This window comes from Nannobrachium achirus (genome assembly GCF_963921795.1).
Source record: "Nannobrachium achirus genome assembly, chromosome: 3".
NCBI lineage: Eukaryota > Metazoa > Chordata > Actinopteri > Myctophiformes > Myctophidae > Nannobrachium > Nannobrachium achirus.
The window spans coordinates 75488769-75506268 of NC_137812.1; the positions used below are offsets into that span (position 1 = coordinate 75488769).

Genomic DNA, 17500 nt, shown 5'->3' on the forward strand with positions numbered 1-17500 from the left:
TTGATGATGGTGAGGACCACTATATTTCCACCTTCACTCCAGAGGACCACTATATTTCCACCTTCACTCCAGAGGACCACTATATTTCCACCTTCACTCCAGAGGACCACTATATTTCCACCTTCACTCCAGAGGACCACTATATTTCCACCTTCACTCCAGAGGGCCACTATATTTCCACCTTCACTCCAGAGGACCACTATATTTCCACCTTCACTCCAGAGGGCCACTATATTTCCACCTTCACTCCAGAGGGCCACTATATTTCCACCTTCACTCCAGAGGGCCACTATATTTACACCTTCACTCCAGAGGGCCACTATATTTCCACCTTCACTCCAGAGGACCACTATATTTACACCTTCACTCCAGAGGACCACTATATTTCCACCTTCACTCCAGAGGGCCACTATATTTCCACCTTCACTCCAGAGGACCACTATATTTCCACCTTCACTCCAGAGGGCCACTATATTTCCACCTTCACTCCAGAGGGCCACTATATTTCCACCTTCACTCCAGAGGGCCACTATATTTCCACCTTCACTCCAGAGGGCCACTATATTTCCACCTTCACTCCAGAGGGCCACTATATTTCCACCTTCACTCCAGAGGGCCACTATATTTCCACCTTCACTCCAGAGGACCACTATATTTCCACCTTCACTCCAGAGGGCCACTATATTTCCACCTTCACTCCAGAGGACCACTATATTTCCACCTTCACTCCAGAGGGCCACTATATTTCCACCTTCACTCCAGAGGGCCACTATATTTCCACCTTCACTCCAGAGGACCACTATATTTCCACCTTCACTCCAGAGGACCACTATATTTCCACCTTCACTCCAGAGGGCCACTATATTTCCACCTTCACTCCAGAGGACCACTATATTTCCACCTTCACTCCAGAGGGCCACTATATTTCCACCTTCACTCCAGAGGGCCACTATGTTTCCACCTTCACTCCAGAGGACCACTATATTTCCACCTTCACTCCAGAGGGCCACTATATTTCCACCTTCACTCCAGAGGACCACTATATTTCCACCTTCACTCCAGAGGGCCACTATATTTACACCTTCACTCCAGAGGACCACTATATTTCCACCTTCACTCCAGAGGGCCACTATATTTCCACCTTCACTCCAGAGGGCCACTATATTTCCACCTTCACTCCAGAGGGCCACATTGCATATTGCTACGTCCTACTTTGTCATTCTAGTATCTCATACAAAAGAAGCAAAAATAGCAGATCTACAAGCTCAAAACGTATCACAGCGCGATGCATTTTGAGCTTGTAGATCTGCTATTTTTGCTTCTTTTGAATTGGAATCCTGGAATATTTTTTTGTTATTTTTTAATTGGAATCCTGAAATGTAACATTTTGATTTAATTTCAAACGCATTTAGTTATATACCCATGTTAACTTCATGAACCTAAATACAAATACATTGGACATAAAAACATACATTTTAATACTAGCCTACTACACTAGTCATTAAACTACTATAGACTGATGGAATTAAAGTTCAGTTCAGTTCAGTTCACCATGTTTAAAATGAACTAGTTCAGTTCAGAGTTCATAATTCAACATTTTGGTTCCAAAATATGAACTATTTTTTTTTTTTTTTTTTCAATATGTTGTTGCGAGCTGCTATATTTGTCAAACTTATTGAACGTTCAGAACCCAACAAAAAAAGCCATCCAACCCGAGACTCGACCCTTATTTCTAAAACGGCTAGTTCCATTCCTTGATTCTGATTGTCTGGTTTCCCTTTAATTGCTGTGGTATTCATACTTGTCAGTGACTCCGCCCCCTGCCCCCCTCCTCCATGCTGTCGGGCAGAAAGCACGTAGAACGTCACAACAACAATAGCGTCGCCCATGGAAGAGAATACGCAAGCTGATAATAATGCTCACTGTAAAACACAACACTAACTGATAGGGTTAGTGTTAGTAGTACTACTAAATAAGGACATACTACTAAATATCATCACCCGAAGATCTGGCCGCAAGAAAATATATCGCTCAGCGATTTCTTCCCGAGCGTTTCTAGATATCTAGTAGCAATTGATATTTGGCTCTGTCGCAAACTTATCATACAGTATGAAAGAGGCTGCGCACCCTCAACGATCCGTGTTAAATGAGAGCAGACAGCATGTGAGCACAGACAGAACTTATGTCTGTCTGTATGGATGGATGGATAGATCGATGGATAGATCGATGGATGGATATATCATGAACTGAAGCGTAGGGAACGTTAGGCGAACAAGGCGCCCGCCTACTGAGAGCTGATCTCGCCTAAATTAAAACATAAATAAATCTCTATTTCCATTGTGTAAAGACCTGACTGGACAGTACAGTGTGGAGAGGACCTAAGCCTAGGAATGTCGCTCAACCAGTTCCATTCATTGACTATAGTAAGCGGCCGGGCAATTGAGAAAGTGTTACGCTTTTAGAGATGTAAATGTGGGCTGCCATGGCCATTTAACTCAAGTCGCAACAACAGAGACAATAACACACTGAACAAAGTCCACTCTGCTTTCCTCCTACCTGTAGGATATCCTCTGTTCCAAATTAATAAAGTCCTTAATGTAGTAAGTAAACAGCTTCCAAACACAATATGTGATGATCGTGATTCGATTATTGTGTTGTTTAAATCCAGCACTGCTGGATTAAGAATTGACGTCGTCTTGTTGTCTCTCCAGCTGTAGCATATTAAAACTCGTTAAGCAAGCCTCGTCCGTTTAACACATAAAAAATAAAATGTATTTCATAGTTCACCCTCAAAATGACTTTTCTTCTATTGATTATACTCACACCATGGAGACTTGAGTTCAACAATATTTTGCTGTTTTTATTACAGACGTGAATAGAGTAAACTATGAATAAACCATGGATTGACACCTACTGCACATACAGTATGAAACAGAGCTGCTACCTTTAAATGCATTTTGAGAAGAAATGCTGTTATTTGTTCCAAAAGCTTTATACCCTGTAAATATAAAATGTCACAATGCGACATAGCTTTACACAATGCTGTTCCCCCTCCCAATGTATAGGCTATATGTTATCCATTTTCAACCGTTTTTATTTTATTTGTGACACTTGCTTTGGCAAGGATCATCCTGGTGAAATATCTGACAGTGTGTGATCAATCTCATAGTGTGAAAACCACAACAATATTATTATGACAGACGATTTCAAGAAAGAAAGTCACTTGTTTAGTGTGAAATAATCTAACGACCTGATGACTCGCCGACCACGCAACATTGTACAGTGTGTTAACACTGTACTACACAACTAACACAACACTAAACACTCGCAAAATAATGCTCCGGAGTTATCTCCTCGTCTATTAGAACACCAATCGTACTACAACTGTCCGGCATGTGGCAAAGTCGCTTTGCAATCCTTTTTGGAGGGCAGTGAAACGCTTCTGTCGGGTTGCAGACTGGAGGTCTGTGCTAGATCACGTGGTTTTCTGCCCGACACAAGTAAACCAGGGGGCGTTCCCACAGCGTCGTTACGACAGCTGACAAGTATGAATATGAGACTATAACCCACACCTTGAATCAGTTCATATCAAACCCAGGTGTGTTATTTCTTTCCACAGTGTTCCACAGTGCACCAATTATCTGCACCTGTGTTGTTGGCAAAAAAGCTGGGAACTACTTTCTTGCAGCTGGGAACTACTTTCTTGCAGACGTTGTAGTGAATTATTAGTGAAATAGAACAGTTTTAATTGGTACATGTCTATGATTTTTCATGTTGCCATATTGTAACCGTTTTAGAAAAGCAATAAGCCACGCGAGGCATGTGGTTACCTGTATTTTATAACGGAAGGTTGGAGACACGAGGCGAACGCCTCTCAGCCGGTGTAAAATACCTGGTAACCACTCGCCTCTTGTGGATTCATTTTCCCACCCCTTCTCCTCAGCACTTGGGATTGCAAAGACCAGGCGCGGCACGAACAAGCCAATAAGCGCCGTTCACAATCGCCAGAATGAGTGCGTTCAACAACAGCGTGTTCAAACGGAAGGTTAGGGTTAGTTTTACTGAGGTTAGCGTTCACCAGGTTAGCATTCACCAGAGTCACACAAATGGGACGTCGTAATATATCGTTACGCGCCCCTCACAGACAGACAGACAGACAGACAGACAGACAGACAGACAGACAGACAGACAGACAGACAGACAGACAGACAGACAGACAGACAGACAGACAGGAGTGAAAGATTATAATAATTGTCCCCGGCCATCTGGCCTGGCCGAGTGTGACTGTGACTGCGTGTGTGCGTGCATGCTTGTGCAGAGAGCGCATGTGTGAGTGTGTGTGCAGTGTGTGTGTGTGTGTGTGTGTGTGTGTGTGTGTGTGCGTGTGCGTGTGCGTGTGCGTGTGCGTGTGCGTGTGCGTGTGTGTGTGAGAGAGTGAGTGACCGAGTGTGAGGGTGCATACATTAATCATGTGCAGAGGTTAGCAATTATTATTCATGTTTTATTCACACACACACACACACACGCACACACACACGCACACGCGCACACGCACACGCACACGCACACACACACACACACGCACACGCACACGCACACGCACACACACACACACACACACACACACACACACACAAGGCACTTACACACCAACTCCGTGGAGCTCAGCGCACGGACAAGATTTGAATAAAGTCGGTTGAGATTGACTTTATTCAAATTAATCTGTCCTTGTCAGTCCGTCTGATACTCTGGACATCAGAGTGAACTTTGCCGTATCGCACTAGACGGACTGTCACGTATGCTCCCGAAGTGCTTTCACACACGCATCACGGATTTGGTGTGGAAGTGCCTGCACACCAGAGACGTGCAGAGCAGGGGTTTTCAAAGTGGGTGACGGGGCACCCTGGGGTGCCGTGACGGCAGTCCAGGGGTGCCGCAAGATAATTTGATAATATTTGGAATTCATTTGGACACTTAAAAATATTTTGTATCATTTTAGACTTGAAGTGAAAAAAATTTCAGACAATTCTAACCAAAATGGCTGTTATCTCAACGTTTTCATGGCTACATAATCGCTAAAATATGCCATAAATATAATTTGCTGGGAGTGAAAATTATGATTATAATGTACGGGTGCCTCGGATGCAAAAAATATGTGTGGGGTGCCCTGAGCCAAAAAGGTTTGGGAACCCCTGGTGCAGAGAATGTTAGAGAGGCAGGGGCTGAACGTTCTAAAAGGGCCTTTTGGTGGAAATATGGAAAATAGCAGACCTCCAAGCTCACAACGGGTCGTGATGCGACTCGTCGTGAGCTTGGAGGTCGGCTATTTTCGTTACTTGATACCACACTGAACTAAGCATAATCAAGTGAATACTGGAGATGTGGCGTAACGGCATGGATTTCTACACAGAGAGGGCAATTCTTTCAACATAAGATGCTGCATTCAAGTTCAGGAGAGTTTGGACAAGGCAAGTCTCTTAAACGCTGCATGGAAAGAGGGGGCATTTGCATTTCTTTTACCATAGTAAAAACTGCATTCATGGTCTGGAGAGAGAGGACACTCTTTTACAGATGGGTAAAAGGGCAGGGGCTCAAGCCCCCGTTGATGTCTTCCAGAACCAAGAACTTTCAAGAACCTGTGAAGTTCCGGGATCAAGTTCTGCTTATGTTTCCATATGACCAGAACTAACCGGGAAGGCCTTGATGGCATCGTAATGACTGATTTTACACTTGGTTGTGTGCTGAAAATAGCAGATCTACAAGCTCACAACGCGTCGCAGACACAACACCTGAGCGAAACCAAACATAAAATGACTCACTTCTCCACCAGTCCCTCCCTAACGTTTTAGTCTAGTTTTTATTTTGTTGATGAAATTGTCAATTATATTCAGTCTTAGTTTTAGTCACCACAGCTTAGTTTTTGTTTCGTTTTTATTTCGTTTTCGACAAACATTTTTCGTCATAGTTTTAGTCGACGAAATCAACACCAAAAAAATTGGTTCAGGTTCCTGAAAGTTCTGGTTCCACCTTGTAGTGGAAAAGGGGCTTATGTGTGCTCCACACCTCCCCACTAGCCTTGCGTAGCCAGGCTTACTCATCTGCGAAGAGAAAAGCCTGGTAACGACCATAGGCTGAAACGGCATGAAACAGTGCTACTTCCACCGGGAGAATTTCACCAGATGTTATTGTTTTTTCATATTCCCCGCTGGCGAAAAAAACTGTTCTACTTCTCCCGACCCGTCGGTTGCGCTAGTAATAAACAATATCCAAACAAAAACATGGATTCTGAGCAAAGGACACCTATTAAGAGTGAATTAAGAGCTACAATACAATCTCTATGTAAACGGACTGCAACGCATGACGTAACTTCGTTAACCGCAGCACTTCCACCACTTCCGGTGTCTGTAGGTTCATGCCGTTTTCATCGGCTATTGTGGCCAGGGTGACCCCCCACTGGGTGACCCCCCACAGGGTGACCCCCACTGACCTGAAGATGAAGATGAAGAGCATGAGGAGCATGCAGAAGGTGGCCACGTTGTCCATGGTCTTCATCAGCACCACCAGCTGTCTCCTCAAAGCCGGGAGGAAACGCACCAGCTTTAGGACCCTGAGGAGACGGAAGGTCCGCAGCACCGAGAGACCCCCCTCCGCCTCGCACACGATCTCCCACACACTGCCGCACACACACACACACACACACGCACACGCACACGCACACGCGCACACGCACACACACACACACACACACACACACAGGAGAGAGATTTAAGTTGAGTGTAACGATTTAAGTGTAACGATTGCACAACCTGTTTGACGTTTAGGTCACATTTGGATCCGATCATTTCCAGAGAGCAGCGACTTTACTCTGACTCTCCTGGTGACTGAGCTGAGCTTCTAGCTGTGTGTTGTCTTTGCACATGGCCCTCTTGTAGCGCCACCATGAGGCCGATTCTTGCAAAACACATTTTTGGACACTGCTCCTGCAAATTTTGCCCTAAAATCACGTAAATCGGTACACATTTGGTCTACACTCATGTCTTCAACATGGATCTGTCCCATATAGCGCCACCATCAGGACGATTTTTTCAAACACATTTTTGGACACTGCTCCTACAGATTTTGCCCTAAAATCCCTAATCTCCCGATTAGGGATTCTTACTGGTTTATTTATTGCGACGCAGTTTACCATGAGAAGGTCGCAGTTTACCATGAGAAACGTCACAGCTTGTCCGCGTCCGTCCGTGCACACGCGTACACATTTTTACGATGTCACTGTGATGTCAGGGGAACCATTCTACCAGATTGGGTTTGCTGCTCTCTGACATCGCGCTTTGGCTTCACTGTGATGTCACAATATTAATGTTAGATGTTAGAGACATCCCTGTGATGCCAGGGGGAACAAATCCCTTTCTATGCCCATATATGGAGATCCCTGATGTCCACAACCCTGATGTCCACATCCCTGTGGTGCGACCTCGCCCTTTAGGGGTGAGGTCGCTTGTCGCCCTGAGGCGTCTTACTAGTGCAAAGACACTGAGTTTCTCCCCCCTGTGCAACACTCTATAGCCTACTATAGAGTCTATAGGCTGTACAAGGAGCTGGAAGGACAGTTGTGTTCTGCTGGGAATCCGTTTGACTGGGGAATCACTTTTAATGGACTGTTTTCACAGTAAAACAACTTTTAATGGACTGTTTTCACAGTAAAACAACAACAACAGCTACTGGAAGATAAGAGGCTTGTACTGAGCTCACATTCTCCATAGAACATTACACATCCTCAGTACCAGGGACGTGCAGAGAATGTTAGAGAGGCAGGGGCTGAAATGTCTAAAAGGGCCTTTTGGTGAAAATATTGAAAATAGCAGACCTCGTGAGCTTGGAGGTCGGCTATTTTCGGTGCCACAATGAACAAGTCAATGCTAAAGTTTATGGCGTAACGGCATGGATTTCTACACAGAGAGGGCAGTTCTTTCAACATAAGATGCTGCATTCAAGTTCATGAGAGTTTGGACGAGGCAATTCTCTTGAATTCTGCCTTCAGGTATGGCATGGAAAGAGGGGTCGTTTGCATTTCTTTCACCATAGTGAAAACTGCATCCATGATCTGGAGAGGACACTTTTTACAGATAGATAAAAGGGCAGGGGCTCAAGATCTGTCTGTCTGTCTGTCTGTCTGTCTGTCTGTCTGTCTGTCTCTCTTCCACTGGACTCTAATCCAAATGAAGGCCCAAGACATTTCTTGGAAGGATAAAGTGGATGAGGAGGTCCCGACTGCACAGTAATAATAATAGATTGATAGAAGGTCTTAACAGCACAGTAATAATAATAGATTGATAGAAGGTCCTGACAGAACAACAATAGATTGATAGAAGGTCTTGATAGCACAGTAACAACAATAGATTGATAGAAGGTCCTGACAGTACAGTAATAATAATAGATTGATAGAAGGTCCTGACAGCACAGTAATAATAATAGATTGATAGAAGGTCCTGACAGCACAGTAACAACAATAGATTGATAGAAGGTCCTGACAGTACAGTAATAATAATAGATTGATAGAAGGTTCAAGGTCCCGACAGCACAGTAATAATAATAGATTGATAGAAGGTCCTGACAGCACAGTAACAATAATAGATTGATAGAAGGTCCTGACAGCACAGTAATAATAATAGATTGATAGAAGGTCCTGACAGCACAGTAATAATAATAGATTGATAGAAGGTCCTGACAGCACAGTAACAACAATAGATTGATAGAAGGTCTTAACAGCACAGTAACAACAATAGATTGATAGAAGGTCTTAACAGCACAGTAACAACAATAGATTGATAGAAGGTCTTAACAGCACAGTAACAACAATAGATTGATAGAAGGTCTTAACAGCACAGTAACAATAATAGATTGATAGAAGGTCTTAACAGCACAGTAACAATAATAGATTGATAGAAGGTCTTAACAGCACAGTAACAATAATAGATTGATAGAAGGTCTTAACAGCACAGTAACAATAATAGATTGATAGAAGGTCTTAACAGCACAGTAACAATAATAGATTGATAGAAGGTCTTGAAAGCACAGTAACAACAATAGATTGATAGAAGGTCTTAACAGCACAGTAACAATAATAGATTGATAGAAGGTCTTGAAAGCACAGTAACAACAATAGATTGATATAAGGTCTTAACAGCAGAGTAACAACAATAGATTGATAGAAGGTCTTAACAGCACAGTAACAATAATAGATTGATAGAAGGTCTTAACAGCACAGTAACAATAATAGATTGATAGAAGGTCTTAACAGCACAGTAACAATAATAGATTGATAGAAGGTCTTAACAGCACAGTAACAATAATAGATTGATAGAAGGTCTTGAAAGCACAGTAACAACAATAGATTGATATAAGGTCTTAACAGCACAGTAACAATAATAGATTGATAGAAGGTCTTGAAAGCACAGTAACAATAATAGATTGATAGAAGGTCTTAACAGCACAGTAACAACAATAGATTGATAGAAGGTCCTGACAGCACAGTAACAACAATAGATTGATAGAAGGTCTTAACAGCACAGTAACAATAATAGATCGATAGAAGGTCTTAACAGCACAGTAACAATAATAGATTGATAGAAGGTCTTAACAGCACAGTAACAATAATAGATTGATAGAAGGTCTTAACAGCACAGTAACAATAATAGATTATAGAAGGTCCTGACAGCACAGTAACAACAATAGATTGATAGAAGGTCTTAACAGCACAGTAACAATAATAGATTATAGAAGGTCCTGACAGCACAGTAACAATAATAGATTGATAGAAGGTCCTCACAGCACAGTAACAATAATAGATTGATAGAAGGTCCTGACAGCACAGTAACAATAATAGATTGATAGAAGGTCTTAACAGCACAGTAACAATAATAGATTGATAGAAGGTCCTGACAGCACAGTAACAATAATAGATTGATAGAAGGTCTTAACAGTACAGTAACAATAATAGATTGATAGAAGGTCCTGACAGCACAGTAACAATAATAGATTGATAGAAGGTCTTAACAGCACAGTAACAATAATAGATTGATAGAAGGTCCTGACAGTACAGTAATAACAATAGATTGATAGAAGGTCCTGACAGTACAGTAATAACAATAGATTGATAGAAGGTCTTGACAGCACAGTAACAACAATAGATTGATAGAAGGTCCTGACAGCACAGTAACAATAATAGATTGATAGAAGGTCCTGACAGCACAGTAACAACAATAGATTGATAGAAGCCACAGAGGGTGCATTGCACGGAGGTCCTGGCAGGAACATAAATGAGTTTCCATGGAAGGTTAACTCTCCCCTGACCTGAAGGATGCGTATCGCCATGGAAACCACAACGCATGCACCCTCCTCTTCGTGCGGTCCCCCCCTCCTCTTCGTGCGGTCCCCGTGTCTGTCGGGAGGAACGCATGCAAGTACCGAAAAAAATAATACCTGGACCTTGTGTTCCCATGCATCATCATGCATGCATTATTTAATCAGTAAGCTCTTTGTTGATACTCCATCCATTCTCTCAAATATCAACATTTTTTATGCACCAAAAGAAATTGTGGCATTTAGTATTTATGTTTCTTTCAGAAAGACTGTCTGACGTTATCTGGCTCCAGTGAAGTGTATGATTCAACTTTTAACGGGTTGTATTGTTTATAAAACATGTTTAACGTGCATCGCAATATAATTAACATCTTGGATGTCAGATGTTTCCCATAAATAATAACGGTTGACTGCCATGATCAATCAAATCAATGTTGTTTACCTGACGCCTGGGGACGTCTTAGTCGGCACTCAAAGTGTTAAAGAGGCGGTGCCATAGTTTTGTACTTTTTTCTGTTTTGTATGTGTCTATGGAGTTAACATTACTCTAACAGACCCCCAGGTGTGGTTATAATATGTTTTGTATGTGTCTATGGAGTTAACATTACTCTAATAGACCCCCAGGTGTGGTTATAATATGTTTTGTATGTGTCTATGGAGTTAACATTACTCTAACAGACCCCCAGGTGTGGTTATAATATGTTTTGTATGTGTCTATGGAGTTAACATTACTCTAACAGACCCCCAGGTGTGGTTATAATATGTTTTGTATGTGTCTATGGAGTTAACATTACTCTAACAGACCCCCAGGTGTGGTTATAATATGTTTTGTATGTGTCTATGGAGTTAACATTACTCTAACAGACCCCCAGGTGTGGTTATAATATGTTTTGTATGTGTCTATGGAGTTAACATTACTCTAACAGACCCCCAGGTGTGGTTATAATATGTTTTGTATGTGTCTATGGAGTTAGCATTTCTCTAACAGACCCCCAGGTGTGGTTATAATATGTTTTGTATGTGTCTATGGAGTTAACATTACTCTAACAGACCCCCAGGTGTGGTTATAATATGTTTTGTATGTGTCTATGGAGTTAACATTACTCTAACAGACCCCCAGGTGTGGTTATAATATGTTTTGTATGTGTCTATGGAGTTAGCATTTCTCTAACAGACCCCCAGGTGTGGTTATAATATGTTTTGTATGTGTCTATGGAGTTAACATTACTCTAACAGACCCCCAGGTGTGGTTATAATATGTTTTGTATGTGTCTATGGAGTTAACATTACTCTAACAGACCCCCAGGTGTGGTTATAATATGTTTTGTATGTGTCTATGGAGTTAACATTACTCTATAATGTGCAAATGTGCCTTCCCTGTGTATTTTTGGTTACTTCCATCACCAATCATAAACCCAGCCCCTCCCCTTTTCACCATCCAACAACACTGTGGGTGTGGCTAACTTCAGCTGGGTCACCACCCACCAAGACAACCAGGCATACTTAATGAACTGGTGGGTGTGGCCACATTAAAAAAATAATAATTCTAACACTTTCTGTACACTTTTTGGGGAAAAAAAAATCTTCCTCCTAGTATAATCATAATACTTGATCATCAGAAAGAAATCATGACACCGCCTCTTTAAGGATCACTAAATAAATGGAATCGGACCAGACTGTAGGTATGGAGATGGTATGGCCCTATTTGACATCGCACTCATCGGTTCACTATTTATAAAACACCAGTCAGCGGGGAGTGTCCTGCAGGTGAGTCAGTAGGATACAACAGTACGTCCTCCCGGTGGGGGCTCCTCACTGGGTGAGGTGAGTCAGTAGGATACAACAGTACGTCCTCACGGTGGGGGCTCCTCACTGGCAGGTGAGTCAGTAGGATACAACAGTATGTCCTCCCGGTGGGGGCTCCTCACTGGGTGAGGTGAGTCAGTAGGATACAACAGTATGTCCTCCCGGTGGGGGCTCCTCACTGGCAGGTGAGTCAGTAGGATACAACAGTATGTCCTCCCGGTGGGGGCTCCTCACTGGGTGAGGTGAGTCAGTAGGATACAACAGTACGTCCTCCCGGTGGGGGCTCCTCACTGGTTGGAATAACGTGTTCCTTCCACGAGCTACGTCCAACCGGGGGAAACTCCCCCCTGTCAGATGAAATGAAGCAGCTTGGACTCCTCATGCATAGAAGGAAGCATGAGGTCAGTCTGTTGCTCTCCCCAGGTTGGCAGAGGGAGAGCAGAGCCCAGGATTACATAATAGATAATTGACACTGGGTGAAAAATGAGTAATGAAATTGTGGGATAAAAAAAATGTGGGATAAAAAAAATGTGGGATAAAAAAATCAAAAAGAAAAGAAAAAAATCAAATGTGTGTGGGTAGGAATTAATTGGCATAAGGACCATACATTCATTGTCATAAGGACCATACATTTGGGAGGAAAAAGGGGTAAAAATAACACTAAAGGTTGAATATGGAGAGAGAAGCTTTCTGCCCTGATCTGTAACAAAGGCACCGTGGGACTCCCATGGATTAAAACATTTAGGCCTAGAATTATTCAATGCTTTAACTATTGAAAAATAGCAGATCTACAAGCTCGCAGCGTGGCACTATTTTTGAAAACATCGTGAAAATGTGTGCACATTTTTCAATATATATATTTTTTCAAAGCAAACTTTTGTAACTCAAATCTCTGCTTCTGGGGGGTTCCTGGAACAACATATTTTTAGATGGGGGTCCGCGGCCAAATAGGCTACATGTAATTTTGGGGGTCCTTGACATGAGAAAGTTTGAGAACCACTGATTTAGAGGAAGGATTTTAGAAGTCGGGTCAAAGATGGGGTCAAAGATATTCAAAGACTTGCACACATTTTCAGGATTTTTCAAAAAATAGCAGATCTACAAGCTCAAGCTTGTATATCTGCTATTTTTCAATAGTTAAATGATAAAATAATGGTTAAAGTGGTTAAAATCTAATGTGTTCCCGGTCTTCCTGGATTAATAACCTCCTCCTCCGTGTCGGACATGGAAGCTCGCTGTTGTCATGAATGAAATATGACTTGCATACATTATGCATGGATGAACCCTTTGACATGTCATTCTCACACACAGACCAGAGATAGCAGAACCACACAGTAAAATAAAAGCCTTTGTGTTAACACTGCCGGTCAGTAAGACGCCCTAAGGAGAAGGTCTTCAACAGGGGTCCGAAAATATGGATATGACTGACGTCTGACATCATAGATGTCTTATGTTATAGACCACATGAGACTCACACAATATGTCCATATATAGGCATTCCAAGCTGACATCAGGGATCTTCATATATGGGCATAGGGACAAGAACGGAATTAATTTGCAAGTATGACTTGTGTCGCCGCGGCACCACACTGGTAGACTGACCCTATATATATATATATATATATATATATATATATATATATAGGCATTCCCAGATATGGGCTTAACTCATTGTCTAAAAGTCCCGATAGTCCCGAGAAAGTCCTTATGTAGCTCACTGCCTTTCTTCTCTTACCTTTTAACGCGGTCGTGAGAATACCCGTCGTGCACGACTCCAACCATGCATCGTGTGTGTTTACGTTGTCCAAAGCTTCAAAATACATTTAAAAAACTTGGTCGAAAAACGGACCATCCGTTCAAGAACTGGCTTCTGTGTTGTATAAACAGTGAGTGAATGGAACCATCCCACGGCTCGGAAGCATCTGCTTCCGGTTGCCATGGTAATGGTGCAGCAATCAAATGGGTCCGTGAAGAAACCGTTCCGAGAGGTTTAGTTCCGCTTTTTTTAGTTCAGTTTTTTCGATAAAAAAAAGTATTTTAATTAACCAACAAATTCCTACTTGACGGAGATTCACCCGGAAGTACTTGTGGTCGAAATGTAAACAGGTGTGGAAGATGGATCCCTTTATACTTTTGCTATTTTACTGAGAATCCAATGACATCCTTGGCATCAAAAGTGTTTTTTGGAGAAAATGGACATTAAAGATGAGAAAGACCGTTGGCTTCCATGTTATGGGATCACTATTGTGTGCACGTGGATGCTCGATGATGATGAATCGGCGATTCCACCCGTGCCAGCACTTTTCAATGGAGGGTACGTAGCCATTGCCAGCTTTACTTTATATACAGTAAATAGCCCGCGACATTGCGGGATCGACACTCTAGACACCTTTTAATATTTCACGAGTATTCGCAGGATCGGCTATAAATGAGTTAAAACTTATAAAATTCTGTGGTTTATGGGTCCTGTCAGGGAGCTCCATAGATAGACAGGGTGTTCATGTGGATGTTCTTCTCACCTGATGATGACGATGACGCTGTCGAAGCCGTTGTAAGGGTTCTTGACGTACCCAAACAGACCCAGAGCCAGCAGCTTGATGAGCATCTCTAGACTGAACAGGCTGGTGAAGACCATGTTACTGACCTCCAGGATGTCTGTCAGCTCCTGGGGCTGGGAGGGACACACACACACACACACACACACACACACACACACACACACACACACACACACACACACACACACACACACACACACACACACACACACACACACACACACACACACACACACACAGTTAAACCCTGGGGCTGGGAGGGACACACACACACACACACACACACACACACACTGTTAAACCCTGGGGCTGGGAGACACACACACACACACACACACACACACACACACACACACACACACACACACACACACACACACACACACACACACACACAGTTAAACCCTGGGGCTGGGGAGGACACACAGAAACATTTGAAAACAAAAAGTAACCAATTAAAATGTCTCCTATAGCTTGGGGTGATAACCAGTTCAATGATTCATACTTGACACAGTGATGAGTACGATAAGGACACCTCAAAACAAATCTACAAATTACTATTATTACTATCGCTCAAAACTCCAGGGCAAAAATCCACTCGTCCGAGACAGTTTGCCCTCCTGGCCCCCAAGTTGTGGAATAAACTCCCTGTCGCACTTAGAACAACGGACTCACTCGCTAGCTTTCGCCGTGGACTGAAGACTCACCTTTTCAGACTCCACCTAAACCCTTAGCACTACAGAAAAAAGAATCAATGAATACATGAAGCTAGTTAGCATTTGTTTTTGTTTTTTAGGTTTTTTCAGAACTTTGATTATATTGTGTTTTTTCTAGATAGATATCCATTTGCATTTGTTATATTGTTGATGATGTACTGACATATTATCTTGTTTATTATTGTGATGTTATCTGCTTATTGTAAGTCGCTTTGGATTAAAAGCGTCTGCTAAATGCCTAAACTGTAAACTGTAAACTGTAAACTATTATAGGCCTACACTGTTAATGAATGGAGATGTGTTTCAGAGCTGTTCTGGTAAATTATTGAAGCAATAAGCCACAAGAGGCGAGTGGTTACCTGGCATTTTACACCGGCTGAGAGGCGTAGGGAGACACGAGGCGAAGCCGAGTGTCTCCAACCCTCTCAGCCGGTGTAAAATACAGGTAACCACAAGCCTCGCGTGGCTTATTGCTTTTCTAAAATGGTTACAATATGGCAACCTGAAAAATCTAAGACATGTACAAATTAAAAATGTTCTATTTCACTAATAATTCACTATAAGGTCTGATCTGCCATAAAGTAGTCCCCAGCCTACAAGAAAGTAGTTCCCAGCCAGGCTGCAGAAACAACACAGGTGCAGATAATTGGTGCACTGTGGAACACTGTGGAAAGAAATAACACACCTGGGTTTGATATAAACTGATTCAAGGTGTGGGTTATAGTCTCATATACCACAGCAACCGGCCAATCATAATCAAGGAATGGAACTAGACATTTTAGAAATCACCATAGTCCAGTGTAGGAAATAACAGCTGCTGAGCGATGACACACGCAATGCACGCACGCACGCACGCACGCACACACACACACACACACACACACACACACACACACACACACACACACACACACACACACACACACACACACACACACACACACACACACACACACACACACACACACACACACACACACACACACACACACACACACACACACGACCGTCAGTTCCTATGAGAACCTGGAGCTCTCTCTCTCTGTGAGTCCGTCATGCTAATACACAACATTTGGTCTCAAAACATGTTGTTCCAGGGACCACCCAGAAGCAAATAGTTGAGTTACAAATGTTGGCTTTTAAAAGATATATTCAAGCAGTCTGTGCCGCGCTGTGAGCTTGTATATCTGCTATTTTTCAATAGTTAAAAGCATTACATAATTCCAGGCCTAAAGTAACAGTGCAGGAACAGAGGTATTTAGCGGTACATTCAGAGGCATCACAACAGCACTGTGGTAAACACTGACTGAAGGGTTAGCTCATAGTATGGTGAATGAGATGAGGCATTCACAGTGTTGGGATACTGTACACAACTACATGTATGTCCGTATGTACTATACCGTTGTTTCCTGTTGAGATTGGCACATTTCACCCAGGTTTTTTGTCATCTCACTCACGTCACTTTGTCTGCTGACCTCACTCAGCAACGAAATACACATAAAATAAACACAAATAAAAATAAAACAGACAAGCAGTGATCACACCGTGATGTGCACTGCAATGTAGTATCAAATGCACTGCATTGCAGGCGCTTTTTGAGAGTGAAAGAATAAGAAGACCCATGTGACATGTGTGATCTGGGCAGCTTGACCCAGGAAATGTGCCAATCTCAATATGAAACAACGTTACGTACGTATACGAACGGACATACTGACAGACACCTGTATAGACAGCATTATGCCTCTGTCAGCTCTCTCTCTCTCTCTCTCTCTCTCTCTCTCTCTCTCTCTCTATCTCTCTCTCTCTCCCTCTCTCTCTCTCTCTCTCTCTCTCTCTCTCCTCTCCCTCTCCCTCCTCTCTCTCTCTCTCTCTCTCTCTCTCTCTCTCTCTCTCTCTCTCTCTCTCTCTCTCTCTCTCTCTCTCTCTCTCTCTCCCTCTCTCTCTCTCTCTCTCTCTCTCTCTCTCTCTCTCTCTACAGTGCTGTCAGTCATGTAAACAATGGAAGCAGCAGGAAAGCATTTCCTCGTACAGTAAGAACTGTACGTCATCTCAGGCCTG

At 42.7% G+C, this 17500-nt stretch overlaps 1 protein-coding gene across 1 annotated transcript in view; it reads right to left on the minus strand.

The window, feature by feature from the left end:
• The window catches only part of LOC308282456 (voltage-dependent T-type calcium channel subunit alpha-1H-like), a gene marked incomplete at its 3' end in the record, with an annotated part of 293092 nt that overhangs the window by 155248 nt on the left and 120344 nt on the right, over positions 1-17500 (minus strand). Inside the window, exons 12-13 of the mRNA XM_080722802.1 lie at positions 14688-14839; positions 6488-6673 (exon numbers count right to left, since the gene is read on the minus strand). Of these exons, the coding sequence (XP_080578928.1) occupies positions 6488-6673; positions 14688-14839 (338 nt within the window). The remainder of the gene's footprint in view (positions 1-6487; positions 6674-14687; positions 14840-17500) is intronic.